Source organism: Chrysemys picta, chromosome 15 (assembly GCF_011386835.1).
Source record: "Chrysemys picta bellii isolate R12L10 chromosome 15, ASM1138683v2, whole genome shotgun sequence".
Lineage (NCBI taxonomy): Eukaryota > Metazoa > Chordata > Testudines > Emydidae > Chrysemys > Chrysemys picta.
In genome coordinates this window covers 703,125-722,278 of record NC_088805.1, presented here as the reverse complement: position 1 = coordinate 722,278, position 19,154 = coordinate 703,125, and the positions used below count along the sequence as shown (strand labels likewise).

General features: G+C 51.3%; 1 protein-coding gene across 7 annotated transcripts in view; it reads left to right on the top strand.

Moving 5' to 3' along the window:
• CCDC157 (coiled-coil domain containing 157) overlaps positions 1-19,154 on the top strand; it is a 27,045-nt gene extending 7,891 nt beyond the window's left edge. For 3 of the 7 annotated variants that reach the window (XM_065568408.1, XM_065568404.1, XM_065568409.1), the window contains exons 4-11: positions 817-1,525; positions 2,555-2,632; positions 3,555-3,745; positions 5,407-5,583; positions 6,305-6,473; positions 10,211-10,350; positions 17,264-17,352; positions 18,573-18,913. In XM_065568408.1, coding sequence (XP_065424480.1) covers positions 817-1,525; positions 2,555-2,632; positions 3,555-3,745; positions 5,407-5,583; positions 6,305-6,473; positions 10,211-10,350; positions 17,264-17,352; positions 18,573-18,843 — 1,824 coding nt within the window. In that variant the 3' untranslated portion in view covers positions 18,844-18,913. Of the gene's footprint in view, positions 1-816; positions 1,526-2,554; positions 2,633-3,554; positions 3,746-5,406; positions 5,584-6,304; positions 6,474-10,210; positions 10,351-17,263; positions 17,353-18,572 lie in introns of all 7 variants that reach the window. The other 4 variants (XM_065568406.1, XM_065568403.1, XM_065568407.1 and 1 more) reach the window with 2 other exon arrangements.

Here is a 19,154-nt window from a genome sequence, read left to right as displayed (position 1 = left end):
CTCTGAAACAACAAGGCAGACAACTACAGGTTGTTGGTGGAAAACCTCCTCAAGGCATACAAAAGCCTTGGTTGCAACACGTCACTAAAGATACATTTTTTGCACTCTCATCTAGATTTTTTTCCACCGAACTGCGGAGCAGTGAGCGACGAGCACGGCGAGCGATTTCACCAGGACATTGCAACAATGGAGAAACGCTATCAGGGCAAATAGAGCCCATCAATGCTTGCAGACTATTGCTGGACAGTGACAAGAGATGCTCCATTTAATGAATACAAGAGACAAGCCAAGAAGTGCCGAGTAGACACTGAATAGGAAGAAGTGAGGTTTTTACCCACGAAAGCTTATGCCCAAATAAATCTGTTAGTCTTTAATGTGCCACCAGACTCCTTGTTGTTTGACTAGGACTAAACTATGTACATAATAGTTTTTTGCCATTTGTTTCATAATAAATTTTATTTATGTAACCCTTTTGCTGATTTTTAAAGTGTTACATAAACAGGACAGGCGAAATATTATCATGTAAAGCAACCATAAACACATGAAAAGACCTAAGTTTACAATTTATGATTAAAACTCTACTATCTACACAATATACATAGACATAAAATGTAAAAACTTAAATATCTTAGAAACAGTAGCCAATCAGTTGTTTTAATTGTCATATTTGAAATCAGCACATCAAAATACATAATAAATAGCACATTTTATCTCTGGAGCAGATGATTCCTCAAAAATTGTAGACCAGTGTAATTTGTTTAAATGTGATAGCAAAATAGCAAATGTCTTCATTCTCCTATGTTTTCTCTCTAATAGAAGAAATCTAACAGGAGGGACATCTCTGCACTGAAATCTACCCTGCAAGACGTGAAAGCTGAGAATGAGCATTTGAAAAGCTGCTCACCCATGATTTCAGAATCAGGTGCATCATTAGCCAGTGCCCAGTCAACCCTCTCATGTCTACAACAAACCATCCATGGGCCAGACTGTGATTTCTCAGACACCTCGCAGCCACGGTCTGCATATGGTGTCACCAAGAATGTCTGTAGTGTCCATTCTCAGACAATTGAGTCATCTCTGGTGCCCTGCGATGCATGTGCAAGTGGCCAGGCCAGCCTCCGGGAGGTCGGTAAAGCCATCATCAGCATCTGCCACAGCCAGAACATCCCCTCATCCCTGGGCAAATTCCAAGAGATGGTTGAGGAGACCCTAGGCAACAAGCCACTCACCGCTATGGACATAAGTTTCTGGGCATCAGAACAGAGCAAAGACCTCTCCCGTATCAACAAACATCTTGGGGGGCTGATGCAGCTGATAAACCCTTTGAAGGCAGAGCTGGAAGAATCTGAGAAACAGAAGGATGAACTGAGGAAGCAGGTTGAGGACTTTGACAAGCTTCTTCAGAAGGAGAATGAGACCCAGGAACGGCAGAGGAAGGCGGCTGAGCAGTACTTGGAGGAAAAGATCAAAGAGAATTTGCAGATCACAGCCAAACTGGAGAAGGACAAGGAAGATCTACGGACAGGTGCAGTGCCAGTCCCAGCTTGTCCCTAGTCAGTAGGTGTTTTCATTAGACACAACCAGAGTCCCATGGAACTCAGTGGGAGTTTTGCCATTGACTTCAATGGGATTAGGATTTCACCCCTTGGTAGTTGATTATTCCCTTTAAATTAACTCTTCTGTTCACAAATTTCTTCTTTCTCTGTATTTTTGGTGGCCGAGAGGGCAGATATTGCAGACTCCCTACTTCACTTCTGCTTCTGGAGGGGTGGCTGTTTCCTACTCACTCACCTTCTGGGTCCTTTTATTCCCTTCTGCTCTCCATCCTCTGGTCATCAGTGCTTGCTCACTGCGTCTGGCAAGCCGCTAATGCTCTACATACAAGCTGATGGGGCGGGCGGGGGGCTTTTCAGAACAGTACAACAGGCTTTTCTGTAATGTATCTAACTCACTAGCTCATAAAGGGGCCATTCAAAGGGAGGGAGAAATCCTCCCTAGGGGTCAATATGGTATCTTCACAATATGCTTGATCATCTAGCTGATTCTCACCAACCTAAAGAGTGAGAACACAGGTGACCTGAGTCTGTGGATGCAGCTGTGCCAGTGGGTGACATCTCTCTCGCTCTCTTCTCCCCCCTCCCCCCACACCCACACTTGGTGTGATGATATGAAGTGTTTATTGGGATTCTGGCATTGGTAATAAGTGGTGCATTATGTAGCTTGTCCCTAATGAGTGTCAATAAAATCTTGGCCCCATCCCATCCTGTGTTCTGTATGTGTCACATCTGTTTCCAGAAAAACTATTTCACAATTTTTTTCAAGAGTTTTTTTAAACACACAAATTTTCCATATCCCTCTGGCTGGAAAGTCAGGCATCTTAAGACCAGAAGTTCAGTAAATAATAAAGATGATCAGCAATGTTGTTTTTCCAGGCTCCTCCATTTGTGAAGCATAGAGTGATGCACTCATTTGATGAGAAATGCCATGGTGTGATTGTTATGTGTAGATAAGTGCTGTAAAGGACCTGGGAGGTTGTTTGTTCTGGTTGCTTTAGGAGCTGTTGTGCTGGAGGAGAGAATTTCCATCTTGAAAGAAGAGCTGCTGTCACAGCAAGCTACCATGCGAGAGCTGGGTAAGAATTCTCATGGGCTCATCCATCCAACTGATCTCATCCATAGACTTTATTCTCCTCTCACGCTGTTTTTAAACCAGTGTAGTTCTGTTGACTTTAGTGGGGTTGCTCCCAATTAGCACTGCTGTAAGTGAGAGGAGGATCAGCACCAATGTATTTAAATGACCTCCATCATTGTAGTATCTGAGTGCCTTCTAACCTCCACTGCCCAGGTAACACACTAGGGAGAATCCTGGGGGCTGGGGAAAGATCCCTTGAGCCTCTCAGAATCTCAGACACTTCAGCACAGGGAACAGCAAACTTGAATCCCTAGGAAGAGAAGCCTTGGGGCTAGGTTATTCCTTACAGGTTGTGGGGAGAAGCTATGCTGCAGTGGGAGCCACAAATGGCTGACTTCCAAAATTCCTCCCAGGGCTCTTGGTTGACTGTTCTCTGCCACCCATCAGATGGGTATAGCAGTGCTCCCCCTGCACCAAGCCAGCTCTTGGTACAGAGGTAGGCCCGTGGCTTTGGGAAGACTAATGCCAGCATGATGCAATCTCTCTGCTCCCTGCTTACACAAGGGGAAGGCTCCATGTGCCACCTTCCCCCATCTCATGCACCCATGCAGAGCCAGCCACAGTGTGGCCCTTAAAGACTAACAGTGAAGCCTGTCTACCAGGCTGATACATGAATGTGTTTGCCCTGGGGTGCTAGCACCATGTGTTGGGACTCACAAGGTTGCAGGCCCAAGTGAGGACGGTGGCTAGCCTTCTGGGAGGAGATCTATTAGAGAATTTAAGTCATGCCAGAAAGCTTCCTCTCTCCTAGCTCATCCACTTCCCACAGGATCATGGAACCTGGGGAAGGAAGAGCCCATCTTTCCCCCATTATGAGCTCCTCCCATCCACAGCATTGGTTATAGGATGTTGTGTATTCACAGAGCTGACCAAAAGCACCCTGCTGGAGGAGATGAGGACTAAGATGGCCCACAAGAGCCAGATGACGAAGCTGGAAGACCAAGTGCAGCTGCTAACCAGCCAGTTGGAGAACGCAAGCCACACGCTCAGTGGGGCCACCACCCAGCTGGACAAGGAGAAGGCCAAAGTGGAAAGCATGCTCAGGCATGAGGAGGTGTGGCCATGGGAGGAACCAGACCTGTTGCTCCCTACCTTACCCGAATCTAACTCCCTTCTACTCTCCACTAGGCCCTCTCTGGCTGGTCCTTGTCCATGCTGCTCTATCCATACCTCTCCCGTCATCCCGTCTCTTCTGTTCTGCTCCTTCTGCTGCTGCCCAGCCTTGTTTTCATTTAAGACTTATGCCAGGATTGTAAACAGGGTCTCTGTGGGAAGCTGAGGGCTCAGCTCAGTGTTCCTGCTCCCCTGCCCGCCCCGCGTTGCTTTGCTTGTACTTCCCTGGCAATATCTTGTGCTATCCCTTTGTTCAAGAAGTGAGTATCGGACAGGTAGAGAGGAGCTGTGCACCTGAGCAATGTTGCCATCTTACTTGTGCACTGTCACCCTTGCCTGCGGGGGAGCTGCCTTCTGAAAGCAGCCTGTCTGATGGATGGTTGCAACTTACTTACCTTCGTCAGTATCCCCTTTGTGCCTATTTCATACCCTCAGCGCAGGGGCATTTTGCTGTCAGTAACAAGCTCACTTTTGAAAATGGCCACTGATCAATTCCAGCATTCCAGGGAGCGCTCTAGGCACAGGTGGGCAGGACCCCATGCTTTTGGTGAAAGCTGGAGAAGCCTGATCTCCCCTAGAACCAGGCCCACTGGCAGACATGCCAAACCCACAAAAAACTGCAGAAATTGTTTTTGGCTTAATTGGCTTGTGAGTTGCTTGTTGGCTAGTTTTTGGCTTGTAGCTTTTTTTTTTTTTTTTTTATTAGCTCCCGGCAAGCAGGGGCAAGGTGGGGGACAGAATCAGGGCTGCAAGCGGGCCCACCATGGTCCCAGACTGCACACTGGGAGGATCTAGTCACAGAGTATTGTGCTTCTTAGGGATTGGCTTGTTTTGAAATGGGATTAGCTTGATTTTTTGCTTATTGTGCAATTCGGGGTGCTTATTTACTGTGTGAAAGTTGGCAACTGTGCCCACCGGTGCCCATTTGGTGCTGCAGGCAGAGGAAACTCTCTCGTGCCCTCTGCTGCTACCTACACATATCACAGGCCATAGGCACCGACATCCCCTCTGCCCAGTGGATGCTCCACCCCCCCTCCACCCGTCCCCACCCCTACACCACCCTTGCCCCACCCCGATTCCACCCTTTCCCCAAAGTCCCCACCCACCCCGCTTTTTCCCACCCCCATTCCACTCCCTTCCCCCAAGTCCCTGTCCCTGTCCTGCCTCTTTGCCTCCTCCCTTGAGCACGCCATGTCCCTGCTCCTCCCCCTCCCTCCTGGAAAGTCCTAGCACCGCCAAACAGCTGTTAAGCAGCGGGGGAGGAGGAAAGCAGGGACGCCACATGGCGGGGAGAGCAGGAGGCTAGGAGGGGGGAGCTTGGCTGCTGGTGGGTGCGGAGCACCCGCTAATATTTCCCCACGGGTGCTCCAGCCTCAGAGCACCCACGGAGTTGGCACTTATGTCACAGGCTGTGGCATACTAGTGGGTCACACACTTCCTTGGTAATGTGGGCCAAGCTGAACACCCAGGTAGGCTCCTCTTGCCTCCCCCCATCACACACTTTTGCCCCTCTTCTTTATTATTACCCTTCCTGCTTTAAAGCTACTTGAGCCGCTGAGGGTGACATCTGTACATATTATCTGCCTTCCTCTTTCTGTGAAGTCGCTCCAGGCCAAGCAGAGGGCCCTGTTGCAACAGCTGGACTGCGTGGATCAGGAGTGTGAGGAGCTGAGGGCCAGCCTAGGCGAAGCGGAGGACGACAAGGCTAAGCTGGAGCAACAGCTGAAGGAGACACAGGCTGAGAAGCAGCAGGTTCAGAGCCAGCTCGAAGCCCAGCAGGTCAGCGTTAATGTCCCCAGAGCAGCAAGGAGTTCCTTCAGCAGTAGGGGCTCCCCTGAGAGGCAGTGAAAGGGGAGTTAGAGCTGAACTGCTGAGGTCCAGTGGGGGAGGGGGCCATTAAGGGGCTCAGAATGAATGCCCCCCACTTGGGTACACCGTGGAGTGCCAGTGTGCTTGGGGGTGGGGTGAGGGTGAACAGGCTACACTGCACAATGATGGAGGGTTGAGAGAACAGTGAAGAGCATTGAGATGGCTTCCTCTTGCACTGGCTCCAGCCAGGCCATCTGTCCATGGTTAGCATCGCTGGGCCACTCCTGAGAACGCTACTCCATTTTACTCAGTCCTTCTCCCTCTGACTGATGGGAGTGTGTTCCAAGCAAGGAGCAGGGGCCTCAGGGACTGGCCCTCTCAGCAGAGCCCTGTTAGGCACTGAAGTTTGTGGGCATTCCGGGACAAGTGCCACATCTGTCTGGTGCTGGTGCTCCCACATCACACGGAGACCCAATGGTTCATCACATTGGTGTGCCACTCACTGGACAAGGAGATCAGATTCAGCCCTGAAGGCAACGTTACAGCTGCATGATGAACTCTTCTCCTCTCCTAGCCACTTTGCAGCACCCCCCTCCCTCACCCTCTCCCCTGGGCAGAATCACTCTGAGCTGGGACCACAGCAGGGAAGGAGCTTGATGAAACTTAGCCATACTCTTCCTGTCCAGTGCAGCAGCTAATGGAGAACCTGCAGCAGGAGAAGCTGAGCTTCGAGCAGTCTACATCTGAACTACTCAGGAACATCTCTGAGCTGGATGAGCTGCTCCAGGAGCTGAAGGAGAGGGAGAGGCTGCTGGTGTCCTTTCCAGACCTCCACATCCCTGCTGAGGCGCAGTTTGAGAGTAAGAGAGGGCATGGGGTGGGGCAGCAGACAGTAAGAGCCTGTGCAGGGGGTAGCACACACCAGAATGGACAGCAACAGACTTCTACCCCCCACCCCCACCTCAATAGTGCTCATGCACTGAGTGCCCTAGAGGGCACGTATCCACCAACTCATATACATGGGAGTGTGCGATTCCAGCAGCTGTTTTAGAATTACACAAATATAAAAATCAGACTTTCAATTAAACAAACTATCCCACTGAAAAAAAATCAGAGTTGCAGTCCAGAGGGATCGCCCACGAGACAAGTGACTATGAGATGTGACCCATAACATAGCATAGAGTCATGTGGTCATCTTAACCCTTTACAGACTGCAGCTGTGTATTTAGGGGGGAGGGATAGCTCAGTGGTTTGAGCATTCGCCTGCTAAACCCAGGGTTGTGAGCTCAATCCTTGAGGGGGCCATTTAGGGATCGGGGCAAAAATCTGTCTGGGGATTGGTCCTGCTTTGAGCAGGGAGTTGGACTAAATGACCTCCTGAGGTCCCTTCCAACCCTGATGTTCTATGATTCTGTCTACATCCCCCTAAACCCACCTTTGGCTAACAGTCAGATACAGCTGATCTTGGCCATGTGTCCATAGGAGAGATGTCTGGTAGGATCTGGAATAGAGGTTCCTCTGGTCACACAACATCCCTGCAGATCAGGATGGCATGTTTTTAGTACAGTGGGACAAGATAATTCCACCTGGAAAGGTTCTGCTAGCAGCCTACCTGCCCCAGTGTTCTGCAGTTGACGGGTTGCATGGTGCTTAGTGAAGTGTAACTGGGCACAGCCCTCCATAGTTCCTCTTGCTACCCCATGTCCTTTTATAACAAAGAGCTCAGTTCTCCACTGTATCCAAGCTTGGTCTGGTGCAGGGAAGAAGGAGGGAGCATCCTCGGGAAGTGAGCATCAGCTCCACCATCCTGCAGGCCTAGTCCCAGTGTAAGGTAGAGTTGCTGTGGAGTAAGGTAGTCAATGACTTTATGCCAGTGGAGCGCCACTCTACCATGCCCTCTTCTTCCTCCCAGCCCACCTCCATCACCCAATGGGACCTATTGGCCTCACATGCCCCTAGTGCTGGAGGGTGGGCGGGGGATGCAGCTGGTGCAGGTACTAAGTGGCCATATCAGCCAAAGAGTCTGTCCTAAAGCCTCCAGCTAAGGGAAGAGATTGGTCTGTGGACATGTGGAAGCTGCTTGAATGTAATGGGGTGGGGGAGGATGCATCTCGGTTCACTTGTTCAGCATGTTCCACTTTGTGGTGGGATGTCACATCACTAAAAGGGGAATTCAGCAGCATGCTTCCAAGGGAGACTTTTGCTGGGCACCCAGGTAAAATGGCTGGCCCTTTGGAGCTGAGACTGGTCTATGGTTCAAGAACACAGCCTGGTCTCCAGTGCTGACACTAATGCCCAGAAGGTGAGGTGAAGCGCAGAAGCCACTGACAGACAGTTGAATGAGTGTTGGGCATGGGTGAGGGCTGTGGGTTAGAGCAGTGGTTCTCAACCAGGGGTCCAGGGTCCCCTGGGGGGCCTCAAACAGGTTTTAGGGAGTCTGCCAAGCAGGGCCAATGTTAGATTCACTGGGGCCCAGGGCAGAAAGCTGAAGCCCCACTGCATGGGGTTGAAGCCCAGGGCCCTGAGCTTCACCACTGGGAGCTGAAGCCAAAGCCTGAGCAACTTAGCTTCACGGGGACCCCAGGCAATTGCCCTGCTTGCTACCTCCTAACTGGTCCTGGCTTTTATAAGCAGAAAAGCCATTGTTGTGGCACAGGTGGGCCATGGAGTTTTTATAGCATGTTTGGAGGGGGAGGGGGCTCAGAAAGAAAAAAGTTGAGAACCCCTGGGTTAGAGGGTGGCTGATGGGCACAATGGGAGATTAATGAGGACAACATAATCCTGGCAAAGTGGCAGAGACAAACTTCAGCTAAGAATGAGTACCCTTGCAATTCTTGCTGTCCTTCAGAGTAGCATGGCAGGGTCAGAGGTGTAATGGGATGTGCTACTCACTGCTCAGCAGTGCCTCCTCCTGGTTCAGCTGGGGAATTAGTTCACCGTAGTCTGTTCCATTGCCTCAGTCACTTGCTCTACAGCCTCTCTCACTCATCAGGAGCTGTAGCCTCTCTCCAACCAAGTCACCATCATCCTCCCCTTTGGGGTCTCATCAGTCTCTTCCCACAAAGTCTCAGGCAGTCTCCATCTCCACTGCACCACTCCCACAGCAGCTGGTAGGGGAACCAGGCCCACTCTCTGCACCAGGTTCCAATCCAGGGACCCTCAAACCCACAGTCCAGGTCTGTGCTCTCTTGGACTTTACTGCTCCTTCCCTGGACAGCTTCCTGTGCTGCCTTTTCAGGCTCCTGCTCTCCCCCTTGCATCAGGGGTGCATCTGCAGGCTTATCTCTCTGCCACCTCTGCTAGCCTGCTGTCCAAGGTTCTCTGCTCGGTTTCCCAGTCTGGTTCACTTCATTTGACCCTTTGACCTCACTCCTGTCCCTGTTCTTTTATTAGTTGTCCCCTGTAATTTTTTGGTCTCCAGGTCCTGTGGACCCCCGCTTAGGCGGGGGGGGGGGATCCTTTAGTAGTGGGCGGGCTTTGCCCATTGACTTCCTGAATCCCAATAGGACCTCTGTTAGCCTCAGCTCCTCAGTTTTGTAGATACTCCCACTTGTTCCTGCCCAGATGAACTTCATTCTCAATTAGAATCATTGTCAGTTAGCTCCCTCACAGGTGCAGCCTATGGCTAATTGGTCTCCCTTGCCACCTTAACCCCTTCAATGCCAGTGTGGGGTGAACACACCATCACAGGAGGTCAAGTATCAGAGGAGTAGCCGTGTTAGTCTGAATCTGTAAAAAGCAACAGAGGGTCCTGTGGCACCTTTAAGACTAACAGAAGTATTGGGAGCATAAGCTTTCGTGGGTAAGAACCTCACTTCTTGCATCTTGACCCTCTGTTGCCCATCACAGGAGGGTTGTGTCACATGTGGCTTGCGACTAGCTGCCCCTGGGGTACGATTTTTCTTCCTAGCTTTGTACCCATGGGAAAGTCACTGGTTGGAGGCTGGTCTCCCACTCCTCCTCCTCCTCTATTTCCCCACTGCCTTACACACAGCACAGACCCTGCACTCACAAGCGGTCACTTTAGTTACCAGAGGAATCACATGCTGGTTAACGAGAATACAGCTTTCTCACTACCATTGCTGCATCCTTTCTGCTTTGGCCCTGCAATGTCTGTGGCATAATTATCATCCCTAGACTACATGAGAGGACTGGACCAGCTAGTCTGCTTGTGCTTTATAGCAAGGGTTCTCAAACTGGGGGTTGGGACCCCTCAGGGGGTTGCAAGGTTATTACATGGGGGGTCACGAGCTGTCAGCCTCCACCCCAAACCCCGCTTTGCCTCCAGCATTTATAATAGTGTTAAATATATAAAAAGTGTTTTTAATTTATTAGGGGGGAGTCTCACTCAGAGGCTTGCTGTGTGAAAGGGGTCACCAGTACAAAAGTTTGAGAACCACTGCTTTACAGCATTACTAGTGGTTACCTGCACATGCTCCAGGACTGTCAGTGCCAGGAGGCGAAGGGAAATGTCCTTCTCAGGAGGAGTTAGGGACAGACATGCACGCATGCATGCGCCAGCCCTGCTGTATCCAGAGGATTTGTGCACACCCACTCCCCTTGCCCCATTGTGAAGGAGAATCCTGTTTCATTGCAGGCACTGGGGACATCGCTGATGACATGGAAAAGCAGCTGCAGGCGAACAACATCCGCATCAGCGTTCTGGAGGAAGAGAACTCGCGGCTCAGGACTGCACTAGCCAAAATGAAAGAAACGGCCCAGGAAGGAGTGTTAAGGGTGAGTCTGTTCACAGGTGGAGAGGGCACCTCTCAGTGCAAGGGGGGCAGCTGTTGAATATCAGTAGGCAGTTGGCAGTGCAGGCAGAATCGGGGGTCAGTGCAACAGTGGGATCCCTACTGGACATGGAGGGTCCGTGACCCATCCCATGGCCCCTGGGACTCTGGAGCAGAGGGGTTGGAGGCCAATCCCATGGTCTCTCTAGACTTTGGGAATGGGGGATTGAGGCTTATCCTGTGCTCTCTCGAGACTGTACAACAGGGGGACTTAGGACACATCCCACTCTCAGTAGACTTTAGGGCTGGGGAATAGGAGACCCGTCCTGTGGCTCCTGGAGGTGGTGGAGCTGGGGAATAGTTGACCTATCCCATTTGGGGCTGGGGAATAGGAGACGTGTCCTGTGGCTCCTGAAAGCTGAGGAATAGGCGATCCGTCCCATGATCCCTATGGGGGCTGAGGGACACCCCCCACTGTTCTTGGGGGCTAGAAGCACAGGACCATTTTCACACAGCCTGTGCTCCAGGACTAATCCCCCTACCTCTGTTCTCTACTGCTGAAGGTTTGATTCTGCCTCCCTGTACATCTCAGTGAGGCTTATATGCCCCATTCCATTCCCCCTTGCGGCAATGCAGTCTAGTAACGAGAGCACAGTTGTAGGTCAGAACCAGTATGAGTCTGGGCTCTAATTTAAAATAGAAATGAGTGCAGACTGTTGGAATGTGCCAGAACTGCTGTGAGGCCTTGGGTGGAAGTCACATGACTTCCTTGCTCTATAGCTGGCTCAGCTGGAAAACTGGATCTAAAGAGCCACTGCGTTTGGACTGAGGTCTCCTGAATAACCCAAATCTGGAAATCTCTGTTGTCACTTCCCCAGCATGGGCCTAGGCGGGGGGCATGAGCAAGGCTCTCTGCTGAGCATGGCGCCTGTTCCAGAGAGCAATTACTGTATTAATATTCTTCATGTGGGCCTGCAGCTAATCTGGGCTCTGTGATCACAGGGGGGCTCTGGAGTCCTTCCTGGGGCTGATCCTGGGCTCTGGGATCACAGGGGGGCTCTGGGGTCCTTCCTGGGGCCAATCCTGGGCTCTGGGATCACAGGGGGCTCTGGGGTCCTTCCTGGAGCCGATCCTGGGCTCTGGGATCACAGGGGGCTCTGGGGTCCTTCCTGGGGCCGATCCTGGGTTCTGGGATCACAGGGGACTCTGGGAACCTTCCCTGGGACTGAGTCAGTTTAGCATCAGTTTTGTATTTCACAAACAAAACCCTGTGCTGGCAAACGAGCAGTGGGTGCTAGGACTGACCCCTCTTCCCAGGCCCTGGCAGAGCACGTGAAAGAGCGAGCAGCTGAGCTGAAGTGGGTCAGCACCACATCAGCATGTGACACGTAAGCCCTTGTGCTCTGCTCAGCACATGCTGCCAAACCAGGCTCTAGGCATGCTCACTGCGCTGGCTGAGCGCCAGCAGAATTAGGAGTTACAATAGAGTCATTCACTCAATCGAAGCAAAAGCCTAAGTGCAGCCCTGGGCTTCCCATGACCAGGGAGCTGTTTGTAGGCTGTGGTGAGAGCAGCCTTTCTCTTCCCAGAGCAGGCTCCTAGAGGCTGCATAGAAAAGCAGACAATGAGTGCTGCTGAACCCATGCCTTGCTCTGCCTGGGAATGGGACATGGGCTGCAATACACTGCAATAGCTCAGGCCATGTCTGACTGTCAGTACAGTCTGTTCTTTGCTAGGCTTAGTCCAGTTCCTCATTTTTCCCTCTGATTTTGGAAAGGGAAGACCCTTCCAGCTAAATGTCTGGCCAGATGCACAGGGCAGTGGTTCTCTGGTAGCCGTGGACACTATGGCTATTTTCAGTGACAAACAGCAAAGAAAACCCCCGTCTGGAGTGCAGCGAAGACACATACAGCGCCTGACCCAAAACCCATAGGGGTAGGAGGGGGATCTGTCCAGTGGTGTAGCCAGGTTCTAACAGCAGGGGGAGCGAACACAAAAAAAGGCGCCACCCGCTGCAAAGCAGCGAAGAAAAGGAGAAAAAAAAGAAAAAAGAAAAAAGTCTTGCTGCCAAAGACTGAAGACCCCACTGCCGAAGTGCTGCTGAAGACCCCGCTGCCAAATTGCCCCGAAGACCCGGATGTGCCGCCCCTGCTGGGAAGCGCCCCTGAGTGAGTGTAAAAATTAGAAAAGCGCCACTTTTGGGGAATGTGCTCAGTGGGAGCGGCCGCTCCCCCTGCTCCCCCCCAGCTATGCTACTGGATCTGTCTATGCCTTTAGAGAAGCACTGCTAGGGGGCTCGTCCATCTGTCTGAGATTTAATTGTGAGCTCATTTGGAACTCACAACAGTGAGGAATTAATCTCACCCCTCGGGACAGGGAGCAGTAAGACAGGAGCTGTAGAGAAAGCTAATGCTCTTCCCATCCTGGCCTCTCCGCCCAGCTTTACTAGTGCCCCCCAGGCACACCCTACAGCAGCCCTTCTTGCTGTACACTTGTCCCGCTCCACTCATCGTTACTTAGCTTGTAAATCTTGGGGCAGAGATCCCTTTGTTGGGGCGGCGCAGACCAGGACAGTACTATACCAATACAAATAAATAAGAATGCCAGGTTTGGCCAGACTGAGGCCCCCCAGTAATTGCACATAGGACGGTCACCCCTCTCATTTAAGCCCTCCCACTTTTCAACTCAAACCTGAGCCCTACTCTTGGAAAAGGCTGCTGCAACCAGATGATGGAGTTGCATGTTAGTCAAGCCTAGCGATTAAGGGTTCCTTAGCTGTATTACCAAGGCAGAAGAATACACTGGTCTACAATTTTTGAGAAGTAGTCTGCTTCAGAGTTAAAATGTGCTATTTATTATGTATTTTGATGTGCTGAAATCAAATATGACAATTAAAACAACTGATTGGCTACTGTTTCTAAGATATTTAAGTTTTTACATTTTATGTCTATGTATATTGTGTAGATAGTAGAGTTTTAATCATAAATTGTAAACCTAGGTCTTTTCATGTGTTTATGGTTGCTTTCCATGATAATATTTCACCTGTCCTGTTTATGTAACACTTTAAAAATCAGCAAAAGGGTTATATAAATCAAATTTATTATGAAACAAAAGACAAAAAACTGTTCTGTACATAGTTTAGTCCTATTCAGTGTCTACTCGGCGCTTCTTGGCTTGTCTCTTGTATTCATTAAAGGGAGCATCTCTTGTCACAGTCCAGCAATAGTCTGCAAGCATTGATGGGCTCCATTTGCCCTGATAGCGTTTCTCCATTGTTGCAATGTCCTGGTAAAATCGCTCGCCGTGTTCGTCGCTCACTGCTCCGCAGTTCGGTGGGAAAAAAATCTAGATGAGTGTGCAAAAAATTTATCTTTAGTGACATGTTGCAACCAAGGCTTTTGTATGCCTTGAGGAGGTTTTCCACCAACAACCTGTAGTTGTCTGCCTTGTTGTTTCCGAGAAAATTTATTGACACTAACTGGAAGGCTTTCCATGCTGTCTTTTCCTTGCCATGCAGTGCATGGTCAAATGCATCATCTCGAAGAAGTTCACGAATCTGAGGACCAACAAAGACACCTTCCTTTATCTTAGCTTCACTTAACCTTGGAAATTTTCCACGGAGGTACTTGAAAGCTGCTTGTGTTTTGTCAGTGGCCTTGACAAAGTTCTTCATCAGACCCAGCTTGATATGAAAGGGTGGTAACAAAATCTTCCTTGATTCAACAAGTGGTGGATCCTGAACGCTTTTCCTCCCAGGCTCCAATGACAGTCGGAGTGGCCAATCTTTCTTGATGTAGTGGGAATCTCTTGCACGACTATCCCATTCGCAGAGAAAACAGCAGTACTTTGTGTATCCAGTCTGCAGACCAAGCAAGAGAGCAACAACCTTCAAATCGCCACAAAGCTGCCACTGATGTTGGTCATGGTTTATGCACCTCAAAAGATGTTTCATGTTGTCATAGGTTTCCTTCATATGGACTGCATTACCAACTGGAATGGATGGCAAAACATTGCCATTATGCAGTAAAACAGCTTTAAGACTCGTCTTCGATGAATCAATGAACAGTCTCCACTCATCTGGATCGTGAACGATGTTGAGGGCTGCCATCACACCATCGATGTTGTTGCAGGCTACAAAATCACCTTCCATGAAGAAGAATAGGACAAGATCCTTTTGATGGTCACGGAACATGGAAACCCTAACATCACCTGCCAGGAGATTCCACTGCTGTAGTCTGGAGCCCAACAGCTCTGCCTTACTCTTGGGTAGTTCCAAATCCGTGACAAGGTCATTCAGTTCACCTTGTGTTATGAGGTGTGGTTCAGAGGAGGAGAATGGGAGAAAATGTGGGTCCTGTGACATTGATGGTTCAGGACCAGAAGTTTCATCCTCTTCCTCGTCTGACTCAAGTGAGAGTGATTCTGGTGCATCAGGAACCGGCAGTCCTTCTCCGTGGGGTACTGGGCGTATGGCTGATGGAATGTTTGGATAATGCACAGTCCACTTTTTCTTCTTTGACACACCTTTCCCAACTGGAGGCACCATGCAGAAGTACCAATTGCTGGTATGATCTGTTGGCTCTCTCCAAATCATTGGCACTGCAAAAGGCATAGATTTCCTTTTCCTGTTCAACCACTGGCGAAGATTTGTTGCACAAGTGTTGCAGCATATGTGTGGGGCCCACCTCCTGTCCTGATCTCCAATTTTGCAGCCAAAATAAAGGTGATAGGCTTTCTTAACCATAGTAGTTATACTGCACTTTTGTGATGCAAAAGTCACTTCATCACAAACATAGCAGAAGTTATCTGCACTGTTCACACAAGTACGAGGCATCTCTACTCACTTTGGCTAAACAGAAATGTGTCCCTTTGCAAAATCAAACACTGACAAATAAGAGAGCACGACACTGTATGATTTCTAGAGCTGATATAGGGCAGTTTGTTCAGCAGAGCGATGTAAGCTTCGTTATGATTGCATCATCCATGACTTCTAGGAATAACATGATGCAATTCATATCATGTATGACGTAATACCAGCTTCAGATTGCATCATTCATTGTTTTGCCTAAAAAGCAAGTACTGTCCAAACCCAGTCATAGATTTATTCATAGATCCAGTCAAAGATGTATTTTAGTCATTTCTGGTTTAAATTGAGATCCCTTCCCTTTATAACTCACTTATCCTCCGCCATTCCCAAGTCAAGAGTCATATAGACTGACCCAACAGCATATCTTGAAAACTAGAGCCAATCAACAATTGTAAGCATCATTTTTGTTCTCAGTGACCCAGAATTAGTAAAGTTTGACTACATTTATTTCAGAAGCATTTTGGCTGTAGAGCAGTGATATTAATGTAAGTTATTTTCTAGCAAGTTTTTCTGCTTCTTTGCTGCTCTTCAAGCCTGTGCCATCCCTCGGGCCACAGTTGCATCATGTGTTCTGTAGACTGCCTCCTTGAGGAAGGGTTGGTTTAACATTCTCCTTGTTAAAAGACAAACACTAGGCTGAAGGCATGAGACTCGGCGGGCCTGACTCACCATTGGCTTGCACCTTACGCTGTCACTTTCACCAGTGCCAAACGCTACCAGACGGGGAGCATTTCACACCCATTTGCACTGGATAAGGAGCAAGGCAATGGGGAGGTAGGTACAGCATGTTTGAAGAGGTGACAAGCTCTGCAATGGTAGCCTCCATGTCAGCACCCTGCTTCTAGCGCACTGCTGCTGGGAGATGCCCACAGCTGCTAAGAATTAAGTCCTAGCTGAAAGAAAAGCTTGGGCCTTTTGGAGCCTCTTCGTGGAGATGAGCCCAGCATTACAGCAGTGGGGAGGCTGTGTGGTCCGGTCATGGGCCACAGCAATCAGGCTCAGGGCTTGTTGAAAGGAACATGAAGGTCATGCCTACACTTCAGCAGCTACAGCTACAGCATGGCAGCTGTGCCACTGTAGCGTAGAAGCTTCCTATGTCGACAGAAGCTTTTACGTCGATGTAGTTAAGCCACCTTTCTGAGAGGCAGTAGCTAGGTCAACGGAAGGATTTGCGGAGTGCAAAATTTTTCACAGCCCTGAGTGCTTTAGTCAGGTCTATCTAATTTTTAGGTTTAGACCAGGCCCAAGTTCGCAGCAAGTCAGAGTGTGAATCTACCTCGCCCTAGCCTGCTGTGCACAAACTCCATAGCCCATTTTGATCTCCCTTGCATGGAAACAGGATGAATCAGAGCTCTCTGTGGAACAGTTGGTCCACAGGGGTGCTCAGTGCATGGTGGACTATTGCAAGGGAGATTGACACCAGGTTTGTTGCGAACTTGGTTTTTGTAGACAAGAACAACAGTAAAGGTCTGTTCTTGAGACCAGTTTCCATCCTGTGTCCAGACAGCATCTCATGCACTGGTCCCAGCCTGCTGGGGTGATCCAGCAGAAATAGCCCTACATCTCTGGACCAGCGGAGCACAGGCCTTGGGCTGGCCCTCTACACAAGGCCAAGTTTCAGTCATCTTGTCAGTGCAAGGCCCTTTCCACAATGGCCCAGCCCATTCCGGTCATCAAACAGGAGCATCCAAAGCCACGGCCTCCAGCTGGGAGAAGACTAAGCCCAGAATGGTTTCTCACCAGACAGATGGTAGGAGAGACTTTCCTCACCCCCTGGAGCTCCTTGGGCCCAGTGCAAGGAAAGCACTTGACACTAGATAACGCAGACACCCACAAGCACTGGAGGCCTTTGGGGCCTAGATGTCACCCATCCAGTTCTCAGTCAGTCCCTGACAGACACCAGCCATGATAGCGCCGTGAATGAGGTGCACGATGGGGAGGAATGTTCTTTCTGATGCATCCCAGCCATGGCTTCCTGCAGATGCAGGGGGAGCTCCCAGCATCAAGCAGTGACCAGAGAGGTTCTAACCCTGAATTCTCCTCTCCCCAGCTCATCCCACAGACCCAGCTCTGGGCTCGCTCCTCCTCCAGGACTGGCTCCAAGGATGGCATGATGGACCCCCACAAGGCTTCCACAGGGTGAGGAGGCCTGCTCTAAACACCCCCCGTCCCTCCCCAGCGAGGAGCTGTAGGGCTTGGTTTGCATGGAGACTTTGCATGGCAGGAATGGTGTCCCTAGCCTCTGTTTGCCAGAAGCTGGGAATGGGTGACAGGGGATGGATCTAGGGTGACCAGATGTCCCGATTTTATCGGGACTGTCCCGATATTTCCTTGTTTGTCCCGCGTCCCGACCGACGTGCGGTCGGGACACTGGACAAACAAGGAAATGCGCCGGAGCCTGGAGCCCGGAAGTGCTCGCGCCCCCCCCCCCGACTCCGCCCCCTCCTCCCCCGATTGGCTCCCTCCCCGAATCCCCGCCTCTTCCCCAGGCTCACCATTCCTCCTCCCTCCGCAAGCGCTGGAGGGAGGCCCGGGAGACTCGGAGGAAGCGCGGGGTCGCGTCTGGGCTGCCCAGCTGGTGCTATCGCGCGGCGGCCCCGGGGTGGAGGCATCAGCAGCCCAGCCCCGTTCGTTCCCCTGCGGGACCTGAGCGGAACAGGGGGGCTAGGGCCTGCTGCCCCCGCTCCGGGGCCGCCGCGGGATAGCACCAGCTAGGCAGCAGCCCGGACGCGCCTGGCCAGGGGCTGGGCTGGGCGCAGCGTGCGTGCTGCTGGGTCCCCGCAGCAGGCCCCGGCTCGGGGGGTTCGGGGGCGTCAGAGCCGCAGCCGCCGAGCGCCATGGCCGCTTCCTCCCCCCGCGGCAGTGGGAGCTGCAGCAGCGGCTGCTCCCGAGTCCCGCTGCCTGGGGGTGAGAACAGCCGCCGCCTGGCACCGCGGGCCGCCCCCCTTCTCTCCCTACCACCCAACTGAGTCCTGCCTGCTCGGGACCAGGCCGGACTCTTACTCACCCCGGCCCCGCGCTTCCCCTGAGTCTCGCTTCCCCTGAGTCTCCCGGGCCTCCCTCCAGCGCTTGCGGAGGAAGGGTTTTTTGTTTTTTTCCCTCCCCCCCCGCCACGCCCCCCCCTACCCCCCCGCGTCACCCTCCCGATATTTGACTTGGGTGATCTGGTCACCCTAGATGGATCACTTGATGATTACCTGTTCTGTTCATTCCCTCTGGGGCACCTGGCACTTGCCATTGTCGGAAGACAGGATCCTGGGCTAGATGGACCTTTGGTCTGACCCAGTAGGGCCATTCTTATGTGACTTTCTCTGCCTCAGGGGCTGCATCTCTAATGCCTTGTCCTGCTTCTCCTACAGCAACCCTTCCCTCGCACACAGACCTCCAAGCAGCACAGTGCCCCATCGGCTTGCGAGTGGCCAAGCCAGCAGCCAGAGCACAGCACTCCAGAGACCGCCAAGCAGCCATCTAAAGCCATCCTCCGCAGAGGCCACGTGGAAGGCAATGTCCTGCGTCTCCCTTCCAGTCGAGAACTCGGCCATCAACACTTACGCCAGACTGAAAGGGAAAGGCAGCGCAGCCAGAGTCCAGGCCCGCTCAGCTCACAGCCCCAAGAACCACCAGAAATAGAACCCCAGGAGAGCAACCCCTGCTGGAGGTGTTCAGCTAGGGACACAAATAAAGCTGTTTACTGTTCATCCCCAAGGCTCCCTCCGAGTGCAGGGCTGCTGTCTGTGACAGTGAAAGAGCCGCAAAAGGGCTGTGCCACGTGGGAGCCCAGGGCTTCTCTGCCACTCACTGCTTCCTAACTGAGATGGGCCACCTGCTGGAGTCAGGTAGGTCAGCTTGTGGGGGACGCAAGTTTGCAGATGACACTAAACTGGGAGGAGTTGTAGATACACTGGAGGGTAGAGATAGGATACAGAGGGACCTAGACAAAT